Source organism: Theropithecus gelada, chromosome 13 (genome assembly GCF_003255815.1).
Source record: "Theropithecus gelada isolate Dixy chromosome 13, Tgel_1.0, whole genome shotgun sequence".
NCBI lineage: Eukaryota > Metazoa > Chordata > Mammalia > Primates > Cercopithecidae > Theropithecus > Theropithecus gelada.
In genome coordinates this window covers 89,032,520-89,047,956 of record NC_037681.1, presented here as the reverse complement: position 1 = coordinate 89,047,956, position 15,437 = coordinate 89,032,520, and the positions used below count along the sequence as shown (strand labels likewise).

The 15,437-nt window shown below is 41.0% G+C and overlaps 1 protein-coding gene across 1 annotated transcript in view; it reads right to left on the bottom strand.

Annotated features, from left to right (window-relative positions):
- Positions 1–15,437, bottom strand: part of PLEK (pleckstrin) — a 34,165-nt gene that overhangs the window by 13,103 nt on the left and 5,625 nt on the right. Inside the window, exons 2-4 of the mRNA XM_025354589.1 lie at positions 5,107–5,262; positions 4,686–4,867; positions 1,983–2,074 (exon numbers count right to left, since the gene is read on the bottom strand). Of these exons, the coding sequence (XP_025210374.1) occupies positions 1,983–2,074; positions 4,686–4,867; positions 5,107–5,262 (430 nt within the window). The remainder of the gene's footprint in view (positions 1–1,982; positions 2,075–4,685; positions 4,868–5,106; positions 5,263–15,437) is intronic.

Here is a 15,437-nt window from a genome sequence, read left to right as displayed (position 1 = left end):
CCCAGTCATCGGACATTTAAGGTCTCCCATCACGTGTCAGCACTGCTGGGTCCCAGGCTCTGCTGCAGCCTTCATCTCCCAGCCGAGGCCACCTGACTCCCCCATGAAGGCTCCACCCATAGAAATGTCCAGAATCCACTCTGATCTTCAACAAGAGGGGTTTAAGAGGTACTAGCCCACCTGGAATCTTACGGATTACAGGCCACTTTCAGAGGCCAAGGAGGGCAGATCACCTGAGGTTGCGAGTTTGAGACCAGTCTGGCCAACATGGTGAAACTCCATCTCTACTAAAAATACAAAAATTAGCCACAAAAATTACAGATGTGGTGCACATCTGTAATCCCGCTATTCAGGAGGCTGAGGCACGAGAATCACGCTTGAACTTGGGCAGCAGAGGTTGCAGTGAGCCAAGATTGCGCCACTGCACACCAGCCTGAACAACAAAAGTGAAACTCCGCCTCAAAAAAAAAAGAAGAGGAAGAGGAAGAAGAAGAAGAAAGAAAAAGAAGAGGAAGAGGAAGGAAGAGAAGGAGAAGGAGAAGGAGAAGGAGAAGAAGCCACCCAATACTCTGGGACTCAGTAACACATTACACAGGAAATCAATCTGACCTGGATTGTGTGCCCGAGGTGACACTGAGATCCCCTCCTGTTCCCTTTGCCCAAGGTGGTTGCAGTGACCTCGGTCCTGCTAGAGTTAGGACCTTGCCTTGCTCTTGTCACTTTCTCATACCACCACCCACAGCTTGGTGTCTTGATCCCAAATCTCAGCCCTGCCTTGTCTGATGCTCATGGGCTGCTGCCTTAACTCTGAGGCTCATTCCCCCGGAGGACTGATCATAGCCTTTTCTCCTTAGCCTTGCCAATCCTGACCTGGACCAATTTCATGGATTATCTGTTGACGGCACATCCTCTTAGATTCCACATTTGCTGTATCAGCTCGGAGTTTTCTTCCTTTGATCTCTCTTGTCACCATAAGAAAGCCAAGCCTGGTATCTGACAAACTTAGTACCAAATTATACATCCCATTTTGCTCCCCCTGATGAACCATCAGCCCTACTAGGCTGGTCAGTTTCTTTTTCTAGATGCATATTCCGCACATGTCTGTCTCATAACTTTGTCCTCACCATCCTCTGCCCATCCTCTGCCCTGCCACCTCATCAAAAATCCTTTCAAAAGTATTTAATGAAATTCTACCCATCTTTCAGGGTCAAATTTGGGTGCCACATCCTATTCATCCCATCAACCCCTGAGCTCTTTCTCTTTTTCTGAACCCCTGGAATTGGTTGTACAGACATGTGACCCCTTAAAACACAATAACCACTTGAGCTTGCACCATATAGCACTGAGTGTGTGCCAGGAACTGCTCTACACACATAATGGCAAGCCTGTGAGGTAGGTGCACTGTGATTATCCCCACTAAATAGACAGAGAAAGTGAAGCACAGAGAGGCTAAGTCATTGAGCCAAGGTTTTGTAACTAGTAAGTTGCAGAGCCAGGATTTGAACCCAGGTAGTCTGGCTCTAAAGGACATGTTTTTAACCACTACACCATACTACCTAAACTCATAGCACCTAATACCTGACCCTGTGCAGCCTCTGATAGCCCTAATATTGTCATTTACAACTTACATTGTATGCTTTAATCCCTGTTTATCGTAGTAAGGGTTGCATCTTATCCAATTATGTGTCTATTTTTAGTAAGCCTCAACATAATGCCATTTATTGAGAAAAAAAAATCCTTTGATTGGAACGTTAGCTTGAACAAATGTTAACTTGAACAAATAAAGCTTGAACAAAATCGTTAGCTTGAACAACAACTTTCTATTTTCACTCTGCAGGAGCTTCATTCTCAGGCTCACCAGGCTGCATTCTGGGACCCCTTCCAACCCCCATACCTCATACCCCCACCTCACAGACGAGGCCAAAGGAGGACTCCATATTGCCTTCCCAGTTGCCCTATTTCAGGCCCGCAAGTGCTTTTACCTGTGAAGCAGTGATTAAAAATCTTCTTGTCCTTCTCTAGATTCAGTTCTTTTATTCCTTTTTCAGTGTCTTTCATGGACAAATATAAGGCACTGCACAGAGATTAAAAAAAAAAGAAGAAGAAAGAAAGAAAAGAAAACCCAGTTGGATGAGTGGGGAACATTTCAGAATGGTAAGTTCTGTCTGGGAGGTGAACACAAGCTCCCCATCCCCAGGTATCCCCCGAGCTTAGTCTCCCTCCATCAGATCATAAATAGTGGAGGGGCAGCATTCATATCTGCAGGACTCTGTAGCCTGCACAGTGTTTAGCAATGCTAGGAGGTACTTAACGTCTCCTAAATTCTCTTAAATTCATTCAGCTCTTTGTTGAGTTAATTATTGGCACCTGGGATGGAAAGTTGCCCCAATTTAGAGGTCAAAGATGAAAGGTTCTCAGGGTCCATTTTCTAGACATTCTAGATCTTTAATGTCCCACAATCCTCATGTGGGGAAAAGAAAGAGAGATCAGACTGTTACTGTGTCTATATAGAAAGAAGTAGACATAAGAGACTCCATTTTGTTCTGTATTTGAGATGCTGTTAATCTGTGACCCTACCCTCAACCTTGTCCTTGAAAGAGACATATGCTGTGGTGACTCAAGGTTTAAGGGATTTTGGGCTATGCAGGGTGTGCTTTGTTAAACAAGTGCCTGAAGGTAGTATGCTTGTGAAAAGTCATCACCATTCTCTTAATCTCAAGTACCCAGGGACACGTACACTGCCAAAGGTCGCAGGGACCTCTGCCTAGGAAAGCTAGGTATTGTCCAATGTTTCTCCCCATGTGATAGTCTGAAATATGGCCTCATGGGAAGGGAAAGACCTGATCGTCCCCCAGCCTGACACCCGTGAAGGGTCTGTGCTGAGGAGGACTAGTACAAGAGGAAAGAAGGCCTCTTGGCAGTTGAGATAGAGAAAAGCATCTGTCTCCTGCCCATCCCTGGGCAATGGAACATCTCGGTGTAAAACCCGATTGTATGTTCTGTTTACTGAGAAAGGAGAAAAACGTCTTAGGGCTGAAGGTGGGACTTGCTAGCGGCAATGCTGCTCTTTGTGCACTAAAAAGGTTTATGGAGATGTTTGCATATGCATATCAAGGCACAGCACTTTTCCTTAAACTTATTCATGTCCAGAGATCTTTATTCATATGTCTTACTGCTGACCTTCTCCCTACGATGATCCTATTATCCTGCCACTTCCCTTTTTCTAAGATGGGAAAGATAATGATCAATAAATACTGAGGGAACTCAGAGACCGGTGCGGAGTGGGTCCTCTGTATGCTGAGCACTGGTCCCCTGGGCCCACTTTTTCTTTCTCTATACTTTGTCTCCGTGTCTCATTTCTTTTCTCAAGTCTCTCGTTCCACCTAACAAGAAATGCCCACAGGTATAGAGGGGCAGGCCACCCCTTCACCTCATATCCCAATTCTTTAATGCTCTTCAAGGGACCATCTGTGGTAGACATTTGCCTTTAAGAAAGTGAATGCTTCCACTAAGCATGTCTTATCTTTAAAATGATGAGATATAAGGCAAAACGGTGAGAAGTTCTCGTTTTTGTCCTTGAAGTAATACATCAAAGATAGCCTAACGAGAGAAGTTCTAAGCAACAAAACAGAAGGCCCCTTCCGTGTAGCCTGTGGCTCCCTGTAGTCCCAGCATTTTTCCCACTTAGTTCTGACAGCCCTGGCCAGGACTGTGGTCACTCGATGGCCCCCGTCAGCAGCTGCAGCTATACTGGGTGCCTCCTTGGAGCTCTTTGCCAAAAAGCTTTTGTGGTGAGGGGGGCTGCTGAGTCTCACTCAGCTCAGTTCACAAACTCTGTCAAACTCCTGTGCCATGCCAAGTCTTGTGTTCGTCATGCAGAAGTGCAGAAGGGGTGTCTTTAGGCTCCTCTCAGTGCCTCTCCCCACCCCGCCCTCCATAAAAACAAAATTCTTGTTGGACATTTTAAGCAGCCAGCATGGAATTCTTCCTGACAGGTCTCCTGTTTCAGGGAATGCTCAACAAAAAAGCAAAACCACCTAGAAGAAAAGGATTCCTAAAGAAAGGGGCTCATGTGACAAAGATGTGAGATATCCAGGAAGGAAGAAATCCCATTCCCAACCTCTGTCAGGGGCTAGATCTTCCTGTTGGCCTCTGACCACCTTTAGGCTACAACTATCACCTGCAATTCCAAGTCAGCCAACATCAGAGGCCATTAAACCAGGTCAGGGCATAAATGGCTTCCACCAGGATGGCTGGCCCTTCCTGAGTGTGTAAATGCGTGAACTTGAACTTGAAACCTTGCTTGCTTGGATGCATAGCCCCTGCCTTTTCCTTTCTACCTGAAGATCCTAAAGCTTCATTTCAAGACTGACTTATTACGGCTACTTTATAAATGCAATCATTATGTTTCTCTCTCTCTCTCTCTCTCTCTCTCTCTCTCTCTCTCTCTCTCTCTCATACCCAGTGTGAGGGAATTTGTACTCCATTAGCCTCCTCTCCTCAGCTGGTAGGCCTTGGATCACTCCTTCAGACCCAGGTAAACATTTTAATACACCAAGTGCTAGTATTGACCTGGCAGAGTGGATACAACATCAGAGGCGGCCAGAGCAAGCCTTGGAGCAGGATCTGCTATGTTTGTGTCTATCAGAAGGAACGGGTAAAGAGAAGTAAACACAGAAAATCACCCTAAGTCAATGGTTTCTGGCAGTCGAATGGACCTCCTGGTAGATTTCCTGGCAAACTTCTGGCCTCCTTCAATGCATTTAATGGCCTTCTTGATATCCCGAACCCAGGCGTCTCTCTCCTCCAGGAAGGCTGCCTGGAAGAAGTGGTCCTGCTGTTTGGTCGTAGTGATCTTAAACACAAACTGAAAATCAAAACATGTCCCATTAGGAATGACTTATTTCAAGGGCTTGGGGCCCCTCATGAAGCAGAGGCCATTGGCCTAAAACTGTTCTGGTCAAGAGAAACCCAAATGCCAGGGTGGGGTGTGGGTGGTGGTGAGAGGGACCAGCCCAAGGAGCACCACCCACATTGTAGGCGATGCTTGCACCAAAAGGTGAGTGCCTGACCAGGGGTTCACGGCAGCTCTTGATGTCAACTCACCATCCTTTTGCCAAAGTCCTGACAAGGGCTAGTCAGAGTGCTCCCTTTCAGTGGGATCATTCCTTTGGGGCTGTTGTCACTTTTCTTCTTATAGAATTCAATTCCATCTTCTAACAGTACAACCCACATGGGTTTCCACGTATTGAACACGCTCCCCTGTAATGACAACCAAAATAGCTGAGATGGGCAGGGCTCTTTGCAAACTGTATTTTCTTCCTAACAGGAAAGATTCTATATTTACTTACAGTTGGTTTTTAAAATGTTTTGTGACATCATCTCTGTTCCTTCACCACAAATCCTCTGAAATCAGTGGCTTCTTGGGGAGCCATTCTCATTTCTACTCCCAGTTCTTTGCCCAAGCTGACCCTGCTCTCTGGAATACTCCTTCCCAACTCTGCCATCTCCTCTTTCTCCCCTTGCCTAACCTCTCCCCATCCTTCAGGGCTCAGCTTAGCCACCTCATGGATGAGGCTTCCCAAACTGCACAGACCGACCCTGATCTCAGGGGCGCCTCCCGCTTTTCTCACTGAATGTGCCACACGTCCTGGAACTTGGTTATATACTTCCTCATATAGTTCTTCAGTTGTCTTCAGTATGGTGATCTTTCCTTCTCCGTGGCAATTGCACTATCAGGTACTTTCCTTAGCTGATGATACTGAGCACACAGGGGATGTTCATTAAAATAATACAAAAGAAGATCATTTCCCAAACTGCCAAATGCTAGCAGCTATCACATTTCATTGAAAAGAGCAACCAGTCCTTCTTATTGTCTACTTCATCCCCAACCAAACCCTTTCCTGCTATGATTTCCCCTGCACCTTCCTTTTCATGCCTGGTTCACACCATTAAGAACCACAAAAGAGCCACCTCATAGTAACATTCTCACCCCCGCTATGTGTAAGAACTGCCGGCAGATCTTGCTTCTGAAACTACATCTTACACATGATCTTAGAGTATAGTTCTTTTTTTGAACGATATCATGTATTTTTACATGTTTAACTGCCTACTTTGAGGAGAAAAATCACAAAAATGATAATTATTGGTGTTTGGTTGGAAGGGTTTTATTTTTAAGGGTTTTAGAACATTTCAATTCTTGGGAGGGTTAGTCAGAATTGGAGAAAGAATTAAATATCCTAAAGCCTAGTGGTTTTCAAAATATGGCCTGCAAACCAACTAATCTGACTCACTGAAGACAGGTAAAAATAAAAGCTGGTTTTACCCCAAATCTGCCTTCACTTATAAGCTCTGGCAACACTGCTGAGATGGCTGGTTGAATCTTAGATGATCTAGCTCAAGTACTATCTCTCTCTCTGTCTCTCTGTTATTTTATTTTATTTTATTTTATTTTATTTTATTTTATTGAGACATGTCCTCTCTGTGTCACCCAGGCTGGAGTGCAATTGCACAATCTCAGCTCACTGCAACCTCTGCCTCTCAGGTTCAAGCGATTCTCCCACCTCGGCCTCCCAGGTAGCTGGGATTACAGGTATGCACAACCACACTCAGCTAACATTTGTGGTTTTTTTTTTAGTAGAGACAAGGTTTCACCATGTTGGCCAGGCTGGTCTTGAACTCCTGATCTCAAGTGATGCTTCTGCCTCGGCCTCTCAGAGTGCTGGGATTACAGGTGTGAACCACCACGCCCAGCTGGCTCTATTGCTTTCTTACTGCCCACACTTGTGTAAGCCACTTGCCCTCTCTAAGGCTCAGTTCCCAGCACTAAAATGATAAGAATGACTACCTCCGAGATTTCTAGCACATATGAAATGAAATAATTTGGATAAGACTTTATAAGTTCAAATGTGCTCTACAAATGAGAGGTTGTATTATTAAATATCTTCACAGATGGCCATGTATGAATGTCTTCCATGCTTTGAGTTTCCAACACAATAAACAGCTGCTCCTTCATCCTCCCTATTTCCAGAAAAATGATAATGAACTGGTATCACTATCATCCCAATGAGGAAGAGTCAAAAATATTTAGCCAGTTGCCATGTGGAGTAATGAATGGGAAAGCTGAAGGCTCTGAGGATCTGCATGAATGTATTTGTGAGGAAACACACCTCCCTTTGGTTTCTCTTCTGGTGGAATAAGGTTTGGGGTTGTGAATAATCCAGCCTGCCTCAGACTTGCAGGCCTCCTCCGTTATTGTATGACAAGTCATACAATGATGCTTGAAGTATTTAGGATGCTTCAATGTATGCTATGATTTGGGGTCAAACCTTGAACCACATTTGAGCCTCATGTCAATCACTTATTAGTTATACATGTCTTTGGGTAAAATGTTTAGTATTTCTGAGCCATAGTTTTTTTATTTTCTAAGAAGGAGACAATAATTCCATCTTAAAGCAAAATAAGTATTAGATTTAGATCATGTATAAAATATATATATAAGTATATAATGCATGTGATATGCTTATATGTGAACAATGTACATATGCATTATACTATATATATTTTAAAATACATATGTATACATATGTTTTATATATAAAGTGTGTAAAATCACTCTGTCAACTATTGCCACCCAACTATATGTTCCAGGAGGGCAAGAACTTACTTCACCATGATATTGCCAGGTGTTCAATCAATAATTTGTGGAATGAATGGTTGTAATTAAAATCACATTATGACCATAAGAAAATATTGGGGAAAATCTACAAGACTTTGGTCTGGCCAAAAATTTCTTGAGCAGTACCCTACAAGCACAGACAACCAAAGCAAAAATAAGCAAATAGGATCACATCAAGGTAAAAAGTTTTTGCACAGCAAAGGAAACAGTCAAGAAAGTGAAGAGATAACTCACAGAATGACAGAAAATATTTGCAAACTACCCATCTGACAAAGGATTGATAGCCAGAATATATCAGGGGCTCAAACAACTCTAGAGGAAAAAACTCTAATAATCCATTCAAAACATGGGCAAAAGCAGACATACAAATGGCAAATGGGCATATGAAAAAGTGTTCATCATCACTGATCATCAGAGAAATGCAAATCAAAACTACAATGAGATATTAGCTTATCTCAGTTAAAATGGCTTTTAACCAAAAGACAGGCAATAAGAAATGTTGACGAGGATGTGGAGAAAAGGCAATACTTGTACACTGTCAGTGGGAATGTAAATTAGTAAAACCACTATGAAGAACAGTTTGGAGGTTCCTCAAAAAACTAAAAACAAAACTACTATTTGACCCGGCAATCTCACTGGGGGGTATATCCTGAGAAGAAAGGAAATCAGTATATGGAAGAGATATCTGCACTCCCATGTTGGTTGCAGCACTGTTCACAATAGATAAGATTTGGAAGCAACCTAAGTGTCCCTCAACAGATGAATGGGTAAAGAAAGTGTAGTACATATACACAATGGAGTGCTACTTAGCCATAAAAAAGAATGAGATCCTGTCATTTGCAACAGCATGGATGGACCCAAAGATCATTATGTTGAGTGAAATAAGCCAGGCACAAAAAGACAGACATCACATGTTCTCACTTATCTGTGGGATCTAAAAATCAAAACAACTGAACTCATGGACACAGAGAGTAGAAGCATGGTTACCAGAGGCCAGGAAGGGAAGTAGAGGAGTTGAGGGGAAGTGTGGATGGTTAATGGGTATCAACAACAAGCCAACAGAAAGAATAAATGAGACCTACGATTTCATAACACAACAGTGTGACTATTGCCAACTTAATTGCACATTTTAAAATAACTAAAAGAGGGTAATTGGATTGTTAGTAATACAAAGGATAAATGCTTAGTGGGGATGGATACTGCATTCTCCATAATGTGATTATGACGCATTGCATGCCGGTATCAAAACATCTCATGTACTGTAAAAATATATATACCTACTATGCACCCAGAAAAATTTACATTTTAAAAATTAAAAAAACTTAAAAATAAAAAATAAGATCACGTTATGTATTAATTAATAGATAGGACTGAATAAAGAAGGCATAATGATATGATTAACATAAGAATAGACACAATAAGTCTGACAATATTTCCTAAAATGATCCTATAGACCTCTGCAGGACAATATGTAGCGCAGCTTTGGCCAGTGTGGAGGCAGGTGGTTCACATTTGCACAACAAGGCTGTGCAGGAAAGATGCCTTCAGGGGAGAGGAGGACTGTCATTCTACCGGAATTTTTTTAAAAATTAAGATAAAATGTATATACATTGACAGTCGACCATAAGCTCCTCATGGATCTCTACTTTCCATCTGGTGCATTTCAGGATGGCTTTCTGTGGTTTGTTTTCTGCTCCCAAACCTGTCCATTGAGTTCAGTTCAACTCAAGAGTGGCAAGCAGAGTCTATCTCAATTGTCAATTCAGACTGAGTAGTAGTGGATGCTTGAGGCTGGACTCAGTGGAAAAGTGTCGTGATCCAACAGCCATGTCTCCCATGGGCAAAGCAGCCATAAGTGGTGGCATGCACCCTGCAGTTGCTTCCATCTCTTGGGCTAATCAGATTTTATCTGAATATGAATGCCAAAAAGAAACTCAGACAGCAGCCTTGTGGGCAGGCATGCCTTAGTCGTATGAAAATCACTTGCAAAAGGTCTATAATGCCAGAATGAGGATCTCCACATCAATGTAGCCCCTAAGAAAATCCTTAATGAAAATGTTTTCAGTTTGGGTTCATGCCCCTTTAGCAATAAATTGACCATTCTGATTAAAACAGGGAAGTCTCTATTTCTGGTCTATATTTTGGGAGAATTTTGGCAAAGGCCTATTCTTTAACCCATGGTGTCACCCTGTCATGACTACCACAAAATAGAATTATCATCCAGTTCCCAAGAGACCCTACTGCTTATCTCAAAATACAAAGGGCCTCTATATAAAGGTCTAGTTGCCCAAAAGGAAGACTATTTATGCAAAGATAAATACTTGTGGGACTATCACTTTGCTTGTCCAAACATTTCCTTTGCTCTAGTTACTAAAATAATTTTCTAAATTAAAATACCCTATCTCTTTTCTGCCTGGGCAGAATAACTATTCCAGACCAACACTGGATTATTTCCCCTTTTAAAAATGAGCAAGATCAGACACTGTGCCAACACATGAAATAATTCCAGTCAAAGGTCTTTCTGTTTTGCATCTGAAGGAAACATATCTTAGAATACAAAGAGCTCCTGCAAATCCATAAGAAAAATACAAACAACCCTGTTTTTAAATGGGCAAAAATTATCAAGGAGGCACTTTGGTAAAGAAAACATCCAAAACTTATGAAAAGCTGTTCAACATCATTATTTATCAGGAAAATGCAGATTCAAATCACAATGAGATACCTGTACGCACCTGCTGGAGTGCCTAACATTTTAAAAGACAGAGAAAAATAAGACTTGACAAGGAGGTAGAATAACTGGAAGTCCCAAATATAGCTGGCAGGAGTGCAGAATATCACATCCAATTCAGAAAAAATATCTGGTGGTTTTATACTAAAGCTAAACACATATATGTCCTTTGCACCAGCAATTTCACTCCTGGGCAAAGATCTGAGAGAAATGAATGCATATTGCCACAAAGGTGACATGCAAGAATGTTCATGACACCTTTATTCATCATAGCCAGAAACAAAGACTAACCCAAATGCCCATCAACAGAATGAATAAGTAAACTGTATAATATAATATATGAACCCATTATTAACACAGTAAATGTATACTATGGAAAAAAACTTAGCAATTTTTAAAAAATGAACCGCTAGTACCTGGAATATTATAAATAAATATCATAGATGTTGAGTGAAAAGCAAACAGGCAAAACATGTACTCAGAGTATGATTGCATTCACATGAAGTTCAACAATAGGCATAGCTTATGAGAAAATGTTACAGTAATGGTTACCGAGGATGGGAGTATAGACTAGGAAAGGAACAATGGAACTTTATGGCATATTAGAAATGTCTCCATCTTTATCTGTGTGTCGTTTACATGAGGTATAGGTATGTAAAAAATTATGACACACTTTGTGTACCTTATTGTATGTAAGTTACCCTTCAATTAAAAAACAAAGTTGTTAACTCCAGGTCCTGTTAATTAACTCCATGGAGGGGTATACAGTGATTATAGTAACACCACCCTTCAAGTTGCTTCTATAGAAGGAAACTATTCCACATTAGTTACTTCTCTCACTTAATCACTAGAAAAACAGCATATTCATGCAATGAATTGTCCTTGATTGAATTGTGGATTCTTTTCAAAGTCGCTATGCAGAATATTATTGAGTGATCTGGCATCATTTGAACGTAAAAAGTGTATTAGATAATGGCATTTTATCAGTAATAAATTTCTTAGGTGTCATAATGGCATTGTGATTATATAGGAAAATGTCCTTTTTCTTAGAAGACGTATGTTGAAGCATTTTGGGGTGACGTAGCATAGCATGATGTCTGCAAATTACTCTCAACTATCTCAACCTAAAATGATAGGTGTGTATATTTACATAAAAATACAGAGATAGGGAGAGACAAAGCAAATGCGCCCATCCATTATCAATTGATTAATCTAGGCCAAGGGTATATGAATAATGGTACTAGTTTCCTCAGTTTTCTGTGGGTTTTACTTTTTTAAATAATTTGGGAAAATTATTAAATGAATGAATAGCATATGACTCTGCTATGTATTAAAATTTAGAATATACTTTTAGGGAAATGGATAGACAAATCTACTTAATAAAAAATTTTTAAAATGCCTGGAAACAAGAAAAGAAAGACATGTTCTCAGAGCTAGAAATGAAAAGTTGCACTAGATGATTGCCAAAATCCCTTTTAAACCTAATATTTAATATTCAACCTCAGGACTAGCTGAGATTATTAACTGCCATCATCACTCAGGGCTTTTGACCTTGAAATTGGGATGCATCAGCAGCGATAAGCCAGCATTGCATTCCTTCAGTAGACAGCTTCCAGAGTCAACTGTCCAAAATGAGTCTGTGCTTTTCTAATCCAAGTGCAGCCTCAGGGGTCTGACTCTGAGGAGGATGTGTTGTTTGGGATTCAGGGTCATTACGCACAATGAAGAGGCCGATACTTTATGAAACAAGAGAAATCTGACCACTTATAAAGCTTAAACATTCTTCCACGCCTGATAGTGCTGATTGAGGTCAGGATGATGGAGTTTGAGGAAGTTTCTCTCTCCTCTTCACCACTACTGCAGCTACCAGTTTCTCACTCGGGTAACCTGGCAGCACCTCTCCCTGACCATCCCTAAATTTTCCCTTTTCTGGCCCCAACCCACTTGATGCTCACCCAAGGGCAAACCTGGAAGTGTGATTATGGAATGTCCAAATGATAGAGGAATTTAGGATCATCTACCAACACTGTCACCATATTGATAAAAAAAAGTGGAGGCCCAGTTAAGTGATTGACCTAGTACATCTGACCAATTAATGTTAAGTGATTGACCTAGTACATCTGACCAGTTAATGTAGAATCCAGGTCTCCTGATTCTCAGTTTTATGCTCTTTCCCTTCCCCTCAGATGTCATTTTCATTTTGGTTCTTGCATAACATTGAGTCATTCTGGAATCTGAATCGATTTCTGTAGACCACTTAGCTAGTTATTTCACTTTAATGGAGATATAGATACAGATATAGATATAGACAAAGATAGAGATAGAGATATCCATATGCTGTGTGTGTGTGTGTGTGTGTGTGTGTGTGTGTGTGTAGCATATGTGTGTTTTCACCCATTATATGCCAAAACCTGTGCATCTCTACAATGGGATGCTGAGTCAGATTTAAAGTTTTCTGGTAAATAGTTGTTCATCATCATGGGACTGGTATAATTTAGCACCTAAGAGTCTGACATTGCATGACACCAAAAGAAGAAATCATAAAGAATGGGAGATTTAACCATATTAAAAATAAACTCGGCTGGGCGCAGTGACTCATGCCTGTAATCCCAGCACTTTAAGAGGCTGAGGTGGGTGGATCACTTGAGGCCAGGAGTTTGAGACCAGCCTGGCCAACATGGTGAAAGCCAGTCTCTACTAAAAATATACAGGAAGTAGCTGGGTGTGGTGGTACACACCTATAGTCCCAGCTACTTGGGAGGCTGAGGCAGGAGAATCACTTGAACCCAGGAGGTGGAGATCGGGGTGAGCCTAGATCACACCACTGCACTCCAGCCTGGGCAATAGAGTGAGACTTCGTCTCAAGAAAAAAAAAAAAAAAAATGAACTTCTCTATATTTAAAAAACTGCAACTACTGAAAAGGAAATGAAAATGCATAGATATTTGTATCATCATATGATTAAAAATTAATATCCTTAAATTTTTAAACTCCTTAGAACCAGTAAGAAATATAAAAGCACTTTCAATTTTTTAAATGGGCAAATAATATAAATAAGCCATTCTCAAACGAACAAATACCTGGGTCCAGTAAAATATAATTGATTGCTTCAACAGCAATCAAAGAAATGCAAATTGAAATTAAATAAGATATAGTCTTTAATAATATTTTTTAAAGACTTATAAGGTGTGGGAAATGAGCATGTGGGAAAAAAAGGAGCTCTATGAGTCAGTAGTTTGATGTGGGCTGTCAAAAAAAATCTAAACTCATTGTGGTTGTATAAATAGAAGTGTAAGATCGAAAGCAAGGAAAATGATAATTCTGTCTTTAAACAAAGCATAGCCTGCACGTGACCATGGGGTCTGGAGCTGGATGGCTCAGGCTCAAATCCCAACTCTGCCACTTTCTAGTAATGCGGCCCTTGAGCAAGTTTTTAAACCTCATTTTCTCCATCTGGCAAGCAGATATGATGATATCTACTTCTTAACGTTGTTGGGAGATGAAAACAATCCATGTAAATTGCTTAAATCAATAATTGGCATATGGTAATCACTTGTTAAATGGTACCTATTCCTTACAGTTCTACGCTTATCAGATGCCCCTGGAGACCTACACTGAGTTCAAGGGACCTCAAAGCTGCAGAGAAACCAGAGCCTGTTCAAAGCAGAACACCAAGATGGTATCATCTCTCTAACTGTTGGAGAAACTGACTAGGTTTTAGCCCATAAAGGAACAGGTAGAGCAGGTGTGAACGCCTGGATAATTTTGAAGTCCCAGCAGGTGGAGGTTTCAGGAAAACAGTTTTCTGCATAACTTAAGGGAGAAAATTTAATTAGTGAGTTCTCTAACAAGAGAAGTATTCAAGCGTGCTTCTTAACAGATGAATAAAAGAAATGCAAGCCACAGATGAGAAGTTGGATTAAATCTGTAACATCTCCTTCTACCCTGAGATCCTACACATCTATTCCAAGGTACCTTTTGTCCCTCTTTTCCTCCTTTATTCTTCTATTTCCAGGTGTCCCTGCCAATCCTTGGGTTTGCTTAAAAGCCAAAAAATAATAATACATCCTTGAAATATATTCTACATGATCATCTAAAACTGACTACCCCCATTGAAATTACTTTTCTTAAGACTTAAGAAGTTACTTTGGTCTCTATGAAGTCTATTTTAGGCAAATTTCTTTATCTGGGACATGTTCATTCAACAAATAATGATAGAATGGCTCTTATGCTTTCAACACTGGCCTGGTTGTTGGGGTGTAAAATTAAGCAACTCCAGGTGCAGTGACTCACACCTGTAATCCTAGCACTTTGGGAGGCCAGGGTGGGTGGATCACTTGAGGTCAAGAGTTCAAGACCAGCCTGGCCAACATGGTGAAACCCCATCTCTTCTAAAAATATAAAAATTAGCCGGGCATGGTGGCACATGCCTATAGTCCCAGCTACTCAGGAGGCTGAGGTAAGAGAATCACTTGAACCCTGGAGGTGGAGGATACAGTGAGGCAAGATTGCACCATTGCACTCCAACCTGGACTACAGAGCAAGACTCTGTCTCAAAATACATAAATAAATAAAATAAAAATAAAAACAAAAATAAACAAGACCCTGTCTCAGCTCTCAAATAGTTCACAATCTCACATGGGAGACAGTGACCTCCAGGTCAGTGTGATGAATGCACAAATTGAAGTGTGCCTTCCTGTGTACACCCAGCATCACAGAAAGAAGCCACAACCAATGGCTGAGGGTTGGGGCAATCGGATATTTGTGTTTAGAACCCCTCTCAGACACTCCTTACAAAGTGAAAACATCTCTTTTAACTTTCCCTTTCCCTCAAATTTCTCTTTTCACATACTGATGTATGGCTGGAATTCAAAGGAAAATTACACTGTGATCAAAACTACATATCTAAAGCAGAACTGTCAGTTACTATTAGCTATTCTTGCACACCCATGGGACATGTTATTTTAAGTTGATGTTGCATTCAATTAAGCCCTTATGTTGGCTACAACACAAATCACATCATCTAATTTTC